The sequence below is a fragment of the Rutidosis leptorrhynchoides genome, chromosome 3 (assembly GCF_046630445.1).
Source record: "Rutidosis leptorrhynchoides isolate AG116_Rl617_1_P2 chromosome 3, CSIRO_AGI_Rlap_v1, whole genome shotgun sequence".
In the NCBI taxonomy this organism is placed as follows: Eukaryota; Viridiplantae; Streptophyta; class Magnoliopsida; order Asterales; family Asteraceae; genus Rutidosis; species Rutidosis leptorrhynchoides.
In genome coordinates this window covers 589163083-589181561 of record NC_092335.1, presented here as the reverse complement: position 1 = coordinate 589181561, position 18479 = coordinate 589163083, and the positions used below count along the sequence as shown (strand labels likewise).

Genomic DNA, 18479 nt, shown 5'->3' with positions numbered 1-18479 from the left:
TCAAGGAGATTCGACATACCTCGAAGCCGGAAAACAAACTAAACAATACTAAAAGCTATCTAACCACGAGCATCACTCGACCATGAAAACAACACACAAAAGACAATAACTAAACAAACAAAACAAGTCACCTAAAGTAAAATAGCTTAAGCATCCGGCACACCAAAATTGAAAAGCAACAACAAAACCAACAAGAGAACTGATCCCTCAAATAACACCTTGCTTGTCCGCCGCAAGAGAGGCTTTTGTACTCTTAAAACTCGGCTTAAGAAAAGAATCGTCGACACTCGTCGCTTTTTTGTCCTTTTTCGACGCCTTCAACCCACACCCATCAACATTTTTATTAACTTTAACCTTTGAGGACACCAAAGGAACCTTATTTTTTACAAATTGTTCCACATCCCTCGACACTAAGCTTTGTAACTCTTTCCAATACACGAACAAACCTTATTATCACCCGCAACACCTCCACTAATCGCAAATCCATGACCCAGAGGCTTCTTCACACGTAACCTTCGAAAGGATATTAACATCCATAACTGAACCAACCATCGATCCAACTTGAAACTCCTAAGTTGAACCCCGAAATCAAACTCATCAAAGTCGTCATCAAGGAAAAAGGTGAATGCGTTGAGTCCGGATGATAAGATTTTTCAACTAATGGTGGATCATCGGGATCTAAAATAGGCGTTCAGCAAGATCACCTACCCTTAAAATTAAAGTAGTTGATTGAAGTTGATGCGTTGTTTTAAGATCTTGCAACATATATATGTTGTAAGTAACTAGAGAAGGTGAATAGTTACTTAATACGATTTTTTAAAACTTTTTTCGATGATCGACAAGATTTGAACAATCCTTGATCAACTTAATCAACTCAAACCCAATGTGTGTAATGTTTATGTTTGTAGTGATGCGGAATGTAAAATAACGAACATAAACGCAAGGATTTATAGTGGTTCTGGTGGATGTTAACTAATTCGCCTTAATCCACTCCCCGATTCACTAATAAGGAGTTTTGCTTCACTAAGCCTCTTTCTCCTAATCCGGTGGAGATCCGATTTACAAACCTTGTACTCCTATGTAAACAACAAACCTAATCCTTCTATCCCATCAAAAGATTACCTCTAAGTTAAATCAACTTGTCTTCACCTTGGGCAAGTATTAATCCCCAATGGAATTAATTAACTTTCTAGTTTCCTTTAAGTAAGAAGATAACTAAGCTAGCTTATGCTTCTAATTATAAAGTACAAGGCTCACCCTTTCTATTGATGACAATCCTAAGACAGTTCAAAGGATTAATACAACACTAAGTAAACTCACAAAGATAATAATTTGATAGTAAGTTTACAACCCCCTCCTATAATCTATGAGATTATAGAACTTCTCTTGCTGATCACAAATCCGTGTATATGAATTATGATATTGTGATTCTCTGATAAATTTGAGTTGAAGCATGCAAGAGGGTCAAGTCCTCAAAGTTCTCCAAGTCTTGCTATTTATATGGAGAGATAAAAAAGTAGCCGTTGCTGCGGCTCAACCCACGATCGACCGTGGGTCGACCACATGCGGTACAGTCCGAAACACTTATTCGTTGTATAGCTGTTTGAATCAGTTTTGAACTCAAATATTTGGACTCTTTACTTCATTTATTACCTGCAAAAGATACTCAACATTCTATACAAGTACTATATGCATTAAGTGTTCATTTACCTTGGATGTATTGCCTTGATAGTGCCTTGTGATGTTCAAAGTGGTAAGTCTAACATTTTTGAATACAAGTCATGATAATCATTTGAGGAAATCTCTATTTTGTCATAATCTTTTGTTTGTAATCAACAAATTTGCTAAAGTCCTATTGGTTGGTCAACATGTCATTGATGACAATAACCCACTTAATCACAAAGCGCATTAATATTCATCTTTAAGCTTATTTGTGAATTAATTAAGTGTGTTCATGATGTCTTAACAATTGAAACAAGTAATATCAATTAAGAATGTTGTAAGACATCAAGTTAATCAAGTCTAACTCATTATTAAACTTGTTTCTAGACTTAATCAAGTCCTGTGTGTGTTAATAATTCTTCATTCTTTTATGACCACTAGATTATGACTCTTTAATTGTTATCCAAGTAGCATAAGCATGTATTGAAGTAGTCCAAATACAATTTGATGGTTTTCCAACTTGTAGCACATAGCAAGACAAGGTTCATACATATATATTAAGTGGCCACTAGCAAATTAGCATTTAGTGTAGTGACCCGAACTTTTCCATGTTTATTTATATTAAATGAAATTGATATTTACATGATTAAGTGTTTCCAACATGTTAAGCAATCAAACTTGTTAAGACTTGATTAATTGAAATAGGTTTTATATGGACAATTGACCACCCAAGTTGACCAGTGATTCACGAACGTTAAAACTTGTAAAAACTATATGATGACATATATATGGATATATATATATATAGTTAACATGATATTATGATAATTATGTATCTCATTAGGTATTTTAACAATGAGTTATATACATAAAAATGAGCCTATTGAATTAAGAAACTCGAAAATGATATATATAACGATTATCGTTATATCAACGTCTTACTAATTACATATGAATCATTTTAAGATATTGTTACAGTATATAATCATGATAAATGATAAGTAAATATATCATTAAGTGTATTAACAATGAACTACATACGTAAAAATAAGACTACTAACTTAATGATTTCGAAACGAGACATATATGTAACGATTATCGTTGTAACGACATTTAACTGTATATATATCATACTAAGATATATTACATATCATAATATCATGATAATGTAACAATTTAGCATTTCTTTAGATATAATAAACATTGGGTTAACAACATTTAACAAGACCGTTAATCTAAAGGTTTCAAAACAACATTTACATGTAACGACTAACGATGACTTAACGACTCAGTTAAAATGTATATACATGTAGTGTTTTAATATGTATTCATACACTTTTGAAAGACTTCAAGACACTTATCAAAGTACTTCTACTTAACAAAAATGCTTACAATTACATCCTCATTCATTTTCATCAACAATTCTACTCGTATGCACCCGTATTCGTACTCGTACAATACACAGCTTTTAGATGTATGTACTATTGGTATATACACTCCAATGATCAGCTCTTAACAGCCCATGTGAGTCACCTAACACATGTGGGAACCATCATTTGGCAACTAGCATGAAATATCTCATAAAATTACAAAAATATTAGTAATCATTCATGACTTATTTACATGTAAACAAAATTACACATCCTTTATATCTAATCCATATACCAACGACCAAAAACACCTACAAACACTTTCATTCTTCAATTTTCTTCATCGAATTGATCTCTCTCAAGTTCTATCTTCAAGTTCTAAGTGTTCTTCATAAATTCTATAAGTTCTAGTTTCATAAAATCAAGAATACTTCCAAGTTTGCTAGCTTACTTCCAATCTTGTTAAGTGATCATCCAAACTTAAGAAATCTTTCTTATTTACAGTAAGATATCTTTCTAATATAAGGTAATACTCATATTCAAACTTTGATTAAATTTCTATAACTATAACAATCTTATTTCGAGTGATGATCTTACTTGAACTTGTTTTCTTGTCATGATTCTGCTTCAAGAACTTTCAAGCCATCCAAGGATCCTTTGAAGCTAGATCCTTTTGTCTCTTTTCAAGTAGGTTTATCCACAAAACTTGAGGTAGTAATGATGTTCATAGCATCATTCGATTCATACATATAAAGCTATCTTATTCGAAGGTTTAAACTTGAAATCACTAGAACATAGTTTAGTTAATTCTAAACTTGTTCGCAAACAAAAGTTAATCCTTCTAACTTGACTTTTAAAATCAACTAAACACATGTCCTATATCTATATGATATGCTAACTTAATGATTTAAAACCTGGAAACACGAAAAACACCATAAAACCGGACATACGCCGTCGTAGTAACACCGCGGGCTGTTTTGGGTTTGATAATTAAAAACTATGATAAACTTTGATTTAAAAGTTGTTCTTTTGGGAAAATGATTTTTCTTATGAACATGAAACTATATCCAAAAATCATGGTTAAACTCAAAGTGGAAGTATGTTTTTCAAAATGGTCATCAAGACGTCGTTCTTTCGACTGAAATGACTACCTCTTACAAAAACAACTTGTACCTTATATTTCCGACTAAAAACCTATACTTTTTCTGTTTAGATTCATAAAATAGAGTTCAATATGAAACCATAGCAATTTTATTCACTCAAAACGGATTTAAAACGAAGAAGTTATGGGTAAAACAAGATTGGATTTTTTTGATTGTTGTAGCTACTAGAAATATTGTAACAATTCTATACAAATCATATCCTAGCTAACTTATATTGTATTATACATGTATTCTAATATATTATGTAATCTTGGGATACCATAGACACGTATGCAAATGTTTTGACATATCATATTGACCCATGTATATATATTATTTGGAACAACCATAGACACTCTATATGCAGTAATGTTGGAGTTAGCTATACAGGGTTGAGGTTGATTCCAAAAATATATATGCTTTGAGTTGTGATCTAGCCTGAGACGTGTATACACTGGGTCGTGAATTGATTCAATATAATATATATCGATTTATTTCTGTACATCTAATTATGGACAACTAGTTGTAGGTTACTAACAAGGACTGCTGACTTAATAAACTTAAAACAGTAAAACGTATTAAAAATGTTGTAAATATATTTTGAAAATACTTTGATATATATGTACATATTTGTTATAGGTTCGTGAATCGACCAGTGGCCAAGTCTTACTTCCCGACGAAGTAAAAATCTGTGAAAATGAGTTATAGTCCCACTTTTAAAATCTAATATTTTGGGATGAGAATACATGCAGTTTTATAAATGTTTTACGAAATAGACACAAGTAAATGAAACTACATTATATGGTTGAATGATCGAAGCCGAATATGCCCCTTTTGCTTGGTAACTTAAGAATTAGTAAACCGATCTACTAATTGACGCGAATCCTAAAGATAGATCTATTGGGCCTAACAAACCCCATCCAAAGTACCGGATGCTTTAGTACTTCGAATTCATTTTTATCATGTCCGAAGGATTTCCCGGAATGATAGGGGATATTCTTATATGCATCTTGTTAATGTCGGTTACCAGGTGTTCACCATATGAATGATTTTTATCTCTATGTATGGGATGTATATTGAAATATGAAATCTTGTGATCTATTATTATGATTTGATAATATATAGGTTAAACCTATAACTCACCAACATTTTTGTTGACGTTTTAAGCATGTTTATTCTCAGGTGATTATTAAGAGCTTCCGTTGTTGCATACTAAAATAAGGACAAGATTTGGAGTCCATGCTTGTATGATATTATGTAAAAACTGCATTCAAGAAACTTATTTTTGATGTAATATATTCTTATTATAAACCATTATGTAATGGTCGTGTGTAAATGGTATATTTTAGATTATCATTATTTGATAATCTACGAAATGCTTTTAAACCTTTATAGATAAAATAAAGGTTATGGTTGTTTTAAAAAATGAATGCAGTCTTTGAAAAACGTCTCATATAGAGGTCAAAACCTCGCGACGAAATCAATTAATATGGAACGTTTATAATCAATATGAACGGGACATTTCATTTAGCACATAGTCAAATAATACTCATGTATTTATAGCAAGTAGTCAAGTAATATTCATGCAATGTCTAACAAGAGATCACTAATAAATCTATGACTAAACATATAGTGATGACATAGCATTGTACCAAGTCTATGTAAGTTTTACTTGCAATGTGGCATTTGCAAGATTAATGTATAAGTATACATTAATGTCCAACACATGTACAAGGAATGAGCAACTGTTGGTTGGGACTTAATGACCATCCTAAGTATGTCTAAATACATTTTAGGAGCACATGTTTTCCTGTAACACTTATGTGTTATCCCCTAATCAAGGCTAAATCGTCATTAAGGTATCATTAGGTGTGATTAACCAAGATTAGTGTTCTAATGATCAAAACTCATTTGAGTATGAGGGAGGCAACTATTCTGAGTATGTTTAAACAAGCTTCATAAATTATAGATGCCCCGAAGTGGTCAAACTAAATTTGATCAGAAGTTCGGATAGAACCTTCGACGGTCGACCCACGGTTGACCGTGGAGTCGACTGTGCACTCCTGGTTACATAAACCAGGGTGCAGGGTTCCACGGTCTGACTTGCGATCGACCGTGGACCAAACCGTGTGGCTTATATTTCATTTAAGCTTTATTTGATTTTGGTCTTTTGCTAGAGTAAGTGTGGATTAGTGAACTGTATATTTATGTCAAGATGTCTACCATCACCTCTAGTTATATGCATGTGTCATCATCAAAACACTTATTGTTATGGGTTAAGATTAGTATAATAATTAAGCATAAACCCACATTCTCCCCCAACATATGTGTATCATGAAATTCTTATGGTATAACCAACAAAGTCAATGCTTCAGCAAGGCTTTGGGGTTGTTATAAATCAAGTTGTTAGGGTTGTTACAAACAAAGCTTGTTAGATATTATGTTTGTTTTACCATTGTATGTATGTAACAGTGATAGCATGTATCAATTTCAATTGAACGTTAATGATAATCTGAACTACAACTATTATATTTGTGTTTGTGTTTATGTCATGTATGCTTATGTTAAGAAAGATGATAGAAGTAGTTGCAACTTTAGTCGCATAGTCGCAAGGTGAGCCTTGTGAGCCTTGCGACTCATTCATCAACGTCATATGACTCATAAAACACGCTCATACGCAAGTCGCAAGATGACCGTGCGAATGTGCGACTTGTGTTGTCCCGGTCTAGAGTCCATGTCCCTTGAATTAGCCTCGGTAATGACACAAAATTCACGAGTTGTAGGGTCGCATGATCACCTTGCGATTTACGAAGGCATTTTGACAATAGTTCGTTGTTAAGATGGACTTTTTGTCAATAGCCCTATATATATCAGAACAATATAACTATAACATACAAATTAATATGGGTAATCTTTGTAATGCGACAACAATACATATAATGAAAATTTATGCTAGTTAAGAAACTTATGTTCATTAGTGTTATTACTCTGGTGAATATGGATGTTTAGAGTTTACACTTTACAACAAGAACGAAAAAGACGAGTCGATCAAGGGCATTTTGGACCACTGATAATGCTAAAAACGAACATATATTTCATAGCATTATTCCTCAAGAAAGACAAGCTTTTGGTTGCAATTGTTCTATTTACAAGTGATATTCGTTTAAATAATAAAAGGTGAAGACAAAAGACAGATTCGACGAATTGAAGACGCAAACGACCAAAAAGCTCAAAAGTACAAAATACAATCAAAGAGGTTCCAATTATTGATAAGAAACGTCTCAGAATTACAAGAGTACAAGTTACAAAACGCAAAGTACAAGATATTAAATTGTACGCAAGGACGTTCGAAAATCCGGAACCGGGACCAGAGTCAACTCTCAACACTCGACGCAACGGACTAAAAATTTCAAGTCAACTATGCACATGAATATAATATAATATATAATTAATTCTTAAAATTAATATATATATTATATTATATTTAAAATCCGTCGGCAAGAAAGGATCCAAAATGGAGTGAGCTGTAAAATCAAACTCCGCGACTCGCGGAGTTTGAAGGGGAAAAATACAGCGAGTCGCGGAGCCCCAAATTCTGAAACTGCCTATAAAGCACGCGCATTCTGATCGTAAAAAAATATCCTAAATCCATCCATCTCTCTATCTATACGTAAATATTTATATTTATATTAATTTTAATTTTAATTCTAATAATAAGGGTATGTTAGCGAATGTTGTAAGGGTGTAAGTCGAAATTCTGTCCGTGTAACGCTACGCTATTTTTAATCATTGTAAGTTATGTTCAACATTTTTAATTTAATGTTTCGTAGCTAAGTTATTATTATGCTTATTTAATACCGAAGTAATCATGATGTTGGGCTAAAAATATTAAAATTGGGTAATTGGGCTTTGTACCATAATTGGGGTTTGGATAAAAGAACGACACTTGTGAAAATTAGACTATGGGCTATTAATGGGTTTTATATTAACTAAACAATACCTTGTTAATTTAATATACAAACTTATAATTTGACGTATTTATATATAACCACATACGCTTGACTGAGTACGGTGGGCGGGATATCTATAAATACCAATAATTATTCATTTTACCGGACACGGAACTGGATTAATAGTTAATAGACTTGTTGAAACAGGGGTGAATTACATTCAAGGGTAATTGGTGTAATTGCTAACAAAGTAGTAAAACCTTGGTTTACATGCAGTCGATAACCTGGTGTATTCATTAAACAAAGTATTAAAACCTTGTTACAATTCGAATCCCCAATTAGTTGGAATATTTGACTTCGGGAATAAGAATAATTTGACGAAGGCTTTCGCTCTTTATATTTATGACTGATGGACTATTATGGACAAATCCGTATGGACATATTAAATAATTCAGGACAAAGAACAATTAACCCATGGGAATAAACTAAAATCAACACGTCAAACATCATGATTACGGAAGTTTAAATAAGCATAATTCTTTTATTTCATATTTAATTTCCTTTATTTTATATTTAATTGCACTTCTAATTATCGCACTTTTATTTATTGTTAATGTATTTAATTGCACTTTTAATTTTCGTACTCTTTAATTATCGTAATTTTATTTTATCGCACTTTTATTTATCACAATTTCATTATCATTATTTACTTTACGCTTTAAATTAAGTCTTTTATTTATTTTTAATATTTTACATTAGGTTTTAACTGCGACTAAGTTTTAAAATCGACAAACCGGTCATTAAACGGTAAAAACCCCCTTTTTATAATAATAATATTACTTATATATATATTTGTATTTTTATAAAATAAAACTAATATAGCGTTAAGCTTTGTTTAAAGATTTTTTCCTGTGAAACGAACCGGACTTACTAAAAACTACACTACTGTACGATTAGGTACACTGCCTATAAGTGTTGTAGCAAGGTTTAAGTATATCCATTCTATAAATAAATAAATATCTTGTGTAAAATTGTATCGTATTTAATAGTATTTCCTGGTAAAATTTAATAGTATTTTATACACCTTAGCTTTAACTATCAGCCACCTCTCTTGGATTTCCAATTGTTGTAACATGGACAATATTGTTTGTTCCCGTAGGTTCCGGGAGGCACGCATAAGCATGTGGCACAACATTTCTTGCAAAAGAACAAACATGGCTTCTTGAAGGCGGTTTTCGAGCACCTATTTGTGCATAATGGTGCACACTCTGCATCGAAAAATTTAGCAATAAAGCAAATACGGAGTATTATTTCCAGTAACTCATTAAGTATGTCAGGTGCTTATGGTGCCTGAATTCATTTTTCTTATAATCAAACATAACCACTTTAGGGTGCATTTGGTTCACTGATTGTTTTAAATGGAACTGAATTCATCTATGAATGATTCCTTCGAGGGTAAAGATTTTAAATTATTTGATGGTAATTGCTTGATACACAAAAAATGTATGCTATAATCTCTAAAACATATGCTAAATTAAGAGTTAAAAGTATTTATAAACCCAAAAATCGCATGTATGTGTAAAAGCTAATTGTTGAAAGCCTGGAGTTAGTGTTTCTATCCAATGGCAATTAGCCTAATGGTATTGAGTTGATCTTTGAATGACAAAGTTATTAGTACAAGTTCGGAAGTAGACATGCGTAGACCATTTCTAAAGCAGCGTTAGCTGCTATCTATTTCCTGAGGTGGCAGGACTTGATGAATTGTAACAGAAATAAAATACAATCACAGTCAAAAATCACTTTTTAATCAAAAAGTGCACCATTTGGCTATGATATATGAGTGAAAAAATGTGTATAGATAGTGGTACGTGGGGGTGAGTAAATTTCCAAAGTTTTCTCAAAACAAAGTTAGAGTTTTTCAAATTTATCTTGTAACTTGCACCAAACTTGTTAGAATCCTTAATTTTCACAATGTACTAAATGAGAGATCAAAGACAAAAAATATACCATGGAGAAGTTGCCCGGAGGTTGGGGTTGAGGTGCCGGTGAATAAGCTATTGATTTTGCCTGAAACGTAAATGTTATAACAAACATCAATAATCTTACGGATGCTATGTGTGCTTTTAACTAGAACATTCTTTAAGTTGATAATATTAAAGGGTGTCACTACCAGGAAATAGCATATATAATTCCGACATAAGTGTTACTACAGAGGAACGTTGGAAAAAAACAAAATAAGGACATGTATATAGTTGTATAAAATACCAAAAACAGCATTATGTTTTGTATTCATACAACACTAGTCAGGTGTTTATGTTGTGGTCATTTGGTGGAAATCAACGACTGTAAAAGTAACTGAATTTTCAGTCACATGTGACTCTCCTGCCCCCATTTCGTTATGTCATAGGTAAAAAAACAAAACGTAGAAAGATTTGATAACAATAATTCTATATGGACTCTAAATATTAAAACCAAATTATTTATGTTAAGAACCCTAAATTATTATGCCCATGTTCATGACAGTCTTGCTAGCTAATTAGATAAAAGGGTTAGCTTAAAACTGTATTTTACGTTTCAAGTTAGTTGGAGAAAAGGTAAGGTTTTTCGAAGATACTCAACCTAATCCGTTAGTATTTACTAAAAAAGAGAATTAATGTTAAAATATTAATAATATCATTTACATTTATATGAAATGAATTAGCAACAGAAGCAGAAAAAAAATAAGAAAAAAGAGATTGCAACTTACATAGTTGCTTGGAACAAGAAGAAGATGTTATAAAATATGCATACGAAACAGAGAACATAAACATGATTATTATTAAGATTCATATAAAGAACATGCTATACAAATATATAAAAATAAACTGGAAAAATAAATCGATCAAACCGAATAACAGGAGGGTTGAACCGGGCTTGTGTTTGACACAATTCCCTTAAACAGATTCAACGTCTGTTCCCAGGGTACACCGGTTCTAAACAGCGTACTGCCGGACGAGAGAACTTGCCTAAAAAACGAACGAAAACAGGGAGACTGTAGCTGCTACGAAGGAAGACAGAAAACTATTTGTATATCTTTTTTCAATACCAAAGCTTGGTATTTATAGTGCAAACGTAAACATATAAGAGGAAACGATTTTTCAGAATCAACCAAAAATAATAAACGATTTGTTCTTGGGCAACAAGAAAAATTATTTGTCACTCCTATGTGGGACTCCTCTTATATACTACATAATAGTTCTTTCCCACTCCTATGTGGGACAAGTTTCATTCCATTTGAAACTTGCTTCTACTTTGCACTTAAACTAGCAACTTTGAGACGCGATATCTCATTCACCATTAACCCGTTTTAGACACACTTTAGTTTGTTTTAAAGCTCTCATTAGTGGCTATAAAACCCACTAAATAGTCGTTAATATATCTCACTTTATTATATATTAATTTGTGTCCAAAAGTTGGTGAAACACACTTTTTCCAACCAATTTTTCCAACAGAAGAAACATCATTCCAATGTACATGTACATCATCATAATAGCACAAACTTTGGATGCCATTTCCACCCTTCTAAGTTCTAACCTCAATAGATGTGTGTATGTTTAAAGGAAAGAATTTATAGGCATTAAGTTCAACAAATAAGGACAAAATGAATGGACTTATTTATACACGGGAAGTTAATTAAATCCTATTTTTCTATTTGTTTTACTATATAAAAATAAAATAGATAGAATTCAAGAAATCGGTTCGTAGATAAAAACTAGTTAAACTACCTAAAATACATTGTACCCAACAAATTAGCCTAATCTTTTATGCATCATGCTTTTATCCTTTTTTTTGAAAAGCAGATAAAATTTTTATTGATGATATAAAATACAATGTACAACATGCAGGATACTATATAGAATTACAATTCAATCTACAACCATATTGACTCAAAAAGTGTAAAAAAGAATTAAGGCTCAACTTGAAACCAAGCTGGCCTGTTACTAGCCACAGTATCGAGATTCGATGACAAAGCAGGTTGTAACAGCCCATTTAAACCTTAAGTCCATGCACCTTATGAATCGAAAGACAAACAGAATGATAGCAGGAAGGTTTATTCATTAATCTCGTGCGTGTTTCTTCATTGAGTTCTTAGCCGATTCCTTTTTTCTTTGTTTGTGAGACAGCATATGATAACGGATTAGATAACCAATTTAACCACTCGATGTTTCCTTTTTTCCACCGAGAAGAAACCCATTCAAAACTTTTAGCTTGAATATCCTTGAACAATGAAGCACTCGTGGACTTGTTTTTTTTCTTCCAAAAACGCATTCATTTCTATTTTTCCATAATGTGTAACCGGTTACCCACGTGATCGCTTGCCATATTTTACGACCTTGAGGTGAGCTAATGTTTGGATTTTTGTCTTCAAAAGTTTCGGATATACTCGAGATGTTGATGGAATTAAGTGTCCACCATTTACGGATACGATCCCATAATTCAATAGCAACTTTACATTTTAGCATAGAATGTTCTATTGTTTCAATATCTTCATCACAAACAGGACATCTTACCGAATGCAAATCAATGCCCCGTTTGTCTAGTTCCGTTCTTACGGGAAGTTTGTTGAGTTTTGCCCTCCACACAAAAATTCCAATTTTTTGAGGTAACAAATTATTAATAATTGTTGGAACCGGAGATTGAATACTTGCATTTGTGACTTCTGTAAGAATAATGGTGCATTTTTTGGTTGTAAAACTACCATCTGAGCTTGAAGTCCAATTCCATTGAACATATTCGTTGCCAGTAGGTGTTACCTTTTTTATTTTGTCGATTAAAGTGTTAATATCAGATCCAGTTCTCCCTCTCGGTTGGGAAGTCCAATTCCAGCTACATATTGGTTCATTATTACTCCAAGATACACGTTCTGCCACTTCAGCCATTTTGTTGCTTTCAAGTCTAAATAGCCTTGGGAATTTATCTTTGAGCGTTTCCGGTCCACACCAAGGTTCTAGCCAAAATTTTGTATTATTACCTCTACCTATCACTTTGCAAAAAGAGTTAGAGAAATCCCACCCTAGCTTGCTTAGGGAGGGCCCGAGATTAATTATGTTATACCAAGTTCTACCGATAAAGTTTTTGTTGAAGTTATCAACGGAAGAAATTATACCCAAACCCCCCGATTTACCATAAATACTTTTTATGACCCGGACCCAGAGAGAGTTATCGTCATTTAGGAAACGCCACCACCATTTACACAAAAGAGCCCAATTTTTATTTTTAAGAGCCCCAATATTAAGACCGCCCAATTTATAAGGTAATAAAATATTATCCCATTTTACCCATGCCATTTTCTTATTATCAACCGATCCTCCCCAAAAGAAATCACGACGGATGCTTTCTAATTTATTTATTATGATATTAGGAGGTTGAAATAGTGAAAAATAATATAAAGGGAGAGAACTTAGTACCGACTTTATGAGAGTTAATCTTCCGCCAAATGAAAGCGTTTTTGCTTTCCAATCCGTTAGACGTTTGTTAAATTTTTCTATGATAGGTGACCAGTTGCTTTGTCGTTTCATATTGGCCCCGATCGGGAGCCCAAGATAGGTGAACGGGAGTGTACCCTCTTTGCATCCAAACCAAGATGCTAACAAGGTGAGTTCGTTTTTTGTTGTACCAATACCATACACACAACTCTTGTTAAGGTTGACTTTTAAACCAGATAAATTTTCGAAATTCTTTAGGATTTTTATAGTATTACGGACCTCAAGTTTGTTCCATTTCCCTATTATTATAGTATCATCGGCGTATTGAAGGTGAGAAACCGTTATATTGTCCGAGCCTATATTCACTCCCTGAATAATGCTGTTGTTAACAGCTTGATTAAGGAGGAAATTAAGGCCTTCACTTGCAATGATGAACAAGAAGGGTGATAATGGATCTCCTTGCCGAACACCTCTCTCGGGAAAAAGTTGATCCGTTGGGGATCCATTTATTAGAATAGAGATAGACGTTGAGGAAAGGCAAGATTTAATCCATTTCTTCCATTTGTTCCCGAAGCCCATGAGTGATAACATATCAAGAAGGAAATTCCAATTAATACAGTCGAAGGCCTTTTCAAAGTCGGCCTTAAAAATGTAACTTTTGATTTTTTTTGCTTTAAGTTCATCGACTGATTCCAGGGCTACTAGAACACTGTCTAGTATATATCGCCCACGGATAAAAGCACTTTGTTCGGTTCCAATTAATTCAGGTATGGTTTTCTTTATCCTGTTGGCAAGAACTTTTGACAAAATTTTGTAGTAGCTACCAATCAAACTTATTGGTCTATAGTTTGAAAAGTTCTGAGGATCTTTGGTTTTTGGGATTAGAGCAATAAAGGAGGCATTATAACCTTTTGTAATTTCTCCAGATTCCCAGAAATAATTAACTGCATTTAAGAGTTCAGGTTTGATAATATCCCAAAATTTCGAAAAGAATTTTAAATTGAAACCATCGGGACCTGGGGACTTAGTTTGCCCACAACTTTTTATTGCTTCTAAAATTTCATTTTCATGGAAAGGTAATTCAAGGTCAGCAGCATCAGAGTTTGAGATTGTTTTACCATTCCAATTATTGAATTTTAAATTGCAATCTGAGTTTTTAGAGAAGAGCTTACGAAAATGATTATGTGCTTCATTTTTTATAGATGTTGGATTTTCTGTCCAAACCCCAGAATTATTTATCCCATTAATATTATTTTTTTTTCTGTCTTCGACGTATAATTGAATGGAAATATTTACTGTTTTCATCTCCTTGTAATGCCCATTTTACCCTTGATTTTTGTTTTAGCATTTCATTTCTCGACTTTTCCTTACGAAACCAATTATCTTTAGCCGTGTTCCAATCAGTTCTTTGTTCATCAGAAAGATTAGCAGATTCTGCTAGTAGTTCCCAATCTTTAATTTCTTTGGAAAGATTGTCTCTTTCTAGATTTAATTTATCTTGGGAGATTGAGAATTTGTTTCGAAGATCTTGTTTGACATTTTTTAACTTATCACGGAATATGCAGTCAGGTTTTTTACTCGAAACAGTTTTGTTCCAAGCTTCCAAAATAACAGATTCAGACTCTTTTTGATTTAGCCAATCATCAAAAATTTTAATAGGTTTGGGCCCAAAGTTGTACTCCGCATCTTTAAGTGTTATAGGGCAGTGATCAGTGTATTTTTTTTATCAAGAACTGATGCTGTACAGTGAGGCCATAACTCGAAAAAAATTTCAGACATTAAAAATCGATCAATTTTACTAAGTTTTTTCCCGTCGTCACTTATTTGTGTGAATAAACGACCACCAAGAGGAACATCAATAAGACAATTTGAAGTTATAAAATCGTTAAAAAGTTCTGCTCTATTTTTTTTGAATTTGCAGTTTTTTCTTTCCGACTCGAAACGCACCTCATTAAAATCCCCAAATATAACCCATATGGCATTGGAAGAGTAATTAAGAATTTCATTGAGGTCTGCCCACATTTTTCGTTTAAGTTTATCAGTATGGGGACCATATACACTTACTAGTATTAACTCATTAGAGGAGTCCTTCCATTTGCCTTTAACAGCAACAAAGGATTCTCTAATTACAACTTGAATAGCAGTGTACACAGCCGTGTCCCATACTAATAAATTGCCCCCCGATTTACCAACTGCAGGTTTGAAAGCGTATGAAAATTCAGAGTTTCCCCATAGTTTTTCAATCCAATAGTCACTAAAGTTTTTCTTTTTTGTTTCTTGGATAGCTATAAAATTCGGTTTTTCAGTTCTGCAAAGTTTTTTAAACCATATTAGTTTGTTAGCATCTTCTTTACCCATCCCTCTTATGTTAATTGAGAGTATCTTCATTATTAATTAATTAATTGAGCTCGAATTAAAGATACCTGGAGTTAGGAGTTCTGCCTTTTTGAGAGACCAAGTTTAGACCCGATTTCCTCTACATCCATTGAGCTGTTGGAGATTGATATAGTCTTTGAATTACCTGAATTTGCAGCTCTTCTCGTATTCTTTATCCTATTTGGTGTTCTTGCTTTTGATTTAATATGTAGAAACCTCGAAGATCCGTTCCATCTGCGCAGATTTGCCCATGTGTTATCTTTGCTCAATTTTACGTTGGTAGATTGCGAATTATCTTCAATTGATACACTATTGCCTGACTTTTTCCTTTTTTTGTTTGGGAAGACATACGAATCCTTTGAAGTTTGAAGAGATGCAGTTGATTGAGCGGGATTGTGTTTTAGATCAATTGACGGTGTCTGTAATTTGGAGGAGAAAATGTAAACCGATTCTTCGATTTTATCTCCTTTTTCGATTGTTGGATCCATTTCGTTTAGATTGAAACAGCTATTTGCTAGTCCCAGAGTGTCAAGTTCAATAGGCCCAGCAGTATTGTTTTTGGGTTTCGCCTTATTGGACTTGGTTTGTTTTTGGCTTGTGGTATTTGTGTGCTTAACACTTCTATTGTTTTTTGGGATTGTAGAATTGAGGCGCTTTGGGCTTGTGGTGGAAATGGGCTCAAAAACTTTATCTTTTGGTGGTATAAGGTTAACAGGTTGTGTTTCTTCAACTTCATTAACGTCATTTTCATTAACTGCTTGACTCATGGAGGGGTTTGTCTTGTTAACTTCAGCATCGGGACTAGGCATGGGATTTTCGTTGACCGAGGCAGATGATTCCGATGAATTGTGGTTAGAATCATTAATTTCATTGTTTAATCCAAAGCTGTCTGACGTGGCAAACCTTTTTGAATCTGAAACGACAGTTGCCGGAAAAAATTTTCCGATCACCGGAAAGCCTGGAAACTCCTCTTCATCTTCTTGGTCGGAAAAACTTTTATCCTTAAGCAAACTTGATCAATATGGTAATTTAATTCGAATTGAGTAGTATCTATTTATCAACTAATTTCAACTAAAATTATGCTAGATACCGAAAGTCCGAGGACTCTCTCTTACAGTCTTACATGTTTTTGTCATTCAATTAGAGCAATAGAAGTGGTTAAAATTTAAGAAGTGAAACACCGAAGTTCGGTGTTCCCCCACTCTCCACCGAAGATCTCTCCGACGTTTCATCAGCGTTCCCACCCAAAGTCCCTCTAGGAAAGCCAATTTTTTTACAAAAAAATAAAATAAAAAATATCTGTTCATTTTTATTTTATTTTATTGGTTGATATATACTAATATTTGTGAGCACATTTTAACTACTAAATATTACCCACCCGATCAATCGATCATATTCGTGGCACGTGTCGGGGTAAAACCGCATTAAGAGAAACCCCTTTTTGAGGATTGAACCTGCGTCGAATTCCACTTAATACCCAGATTAACTTGGGTACCCTTTGAACAATGTCTACTTGGTCTCTTGGTGTTCTTAGTACAGTAATGCTTACAATATATTTGTTAAACGAAGTGAAATGTCCTAGTTAACACGTTCATTGAACTAATTAATCACATAATCAATCAATAATGATTACGATGATAATAGTTTGTTAAGCTATCTTGTCTCTTTTGCTCATTATGCATGCTAACCTGTTCTCGTCATATTAGTTATTGTTAAATTGCGAGAGATAAAAATTGTTAACAAATAGAGACCACATATTTTATCGACAAGCCATGTGATAGTAAAAAACGAATTGAAAGTGATAAGCGGTTGTTTGACATGTGAACTAAAATGGCGTGACCGTTTATTGACAAAACCACAACGAAAGTCACTTAACTTGAACCACCCTTCTTTTATCTCTTTATCTAATATCTAATACCCGTGAATGCCACTTATCCTAATTACATGTTTTTTGATTTTTATTCTTTTTTTGTTGTTGTCCTTTTCTTGTAAAAATAAAATTTCAAATTGTAAACTTTGCTGTTTTATGAATATTCTAGTCGGTAGGAATGATTTACGTTTGTTATGTTAATTAATGACCATAATGATAATTAGTAATCATATATTTATCATTTTCCCAAAAACTGAACGTTGTACACAACGAAAATGAACTAAAAAACAAAGAAATCAAAAGTAGTTGTTAACCGTCGGCTAGCAAGTACCCCTCGGCTACGAAACTGGGATGTTTTGGACAGAAAGTGCATGTCTTTGATGGTACTGCCAACATCGTCGCGAATTGGGTTTCCTCATAACGCGTGTGTGGGTGACAAATGAGAGCATTAAATGTAGATATCGCCGTTAAAAAAAATTAGAAACCTATTTTTATCTTACACTTCAAAAAACCGATTTCTTTTTTAGGTTTCTATTATGTTTTTTCTGTTATAATTCAGTAGGCTTATAACTACCTTTAGTGGTTTGATTCTTGATGTTATAATTCAGTAGGCTTATAACTACCTTTAGTGGTTTGATTCTTGA

At 33.2% G+C, this 18479-nt stretch overlaps 1 protein-coding gene across 1 annotated transcript; it reads right to left on the bottom strand.

The window, feature by feature from the left end:
* Positions 1–12314: 12314 nt before the first annotated feature.
* Positions 12315–15977, bottom strand: LOC139902163 (uncharacterized). The gene is made up of 3 exons (XM_071884815.1): positions 15335–15977; positions 14886–15275; positions 12315–14803 (listed from the first exon to the last, which is right to left on the bottom strand). Exons 1-3 carry the CDS (start codon positions 15975–15977, stop codon positions 12315–12317), a joined length of 3522 nt encoding a protein of 1173 aa, XP_071740916.1.
* Positions 15978–18479: the final 2502 nt, after the last annotated feature.

Excerpts from the sequence above, each read along its gene's own strand:
- LOC139902163 (XM_071884815.1), bottom strand. The coding sequence starts at position 15,977 with ATGAAGATACTCTCAATTAACATAAGAGGGATGGGTAAAGAAGATGCT. Across the intron at positions 15,276-15,334 it reads TTTCGAGTTATGGCCTCACT|ATGCGGAGTACAACTTTGGG; the intron begins GTACAGCATCAG and ends TAACACTTAAAG. Across the intron at positions 14,804-14,885 it reads ATTACAAGGAGATGAAAACA|AAAATCCAACATCTATAAAA; the intron begins GTAAATATTTCC and ends GGGTTTGGACAG.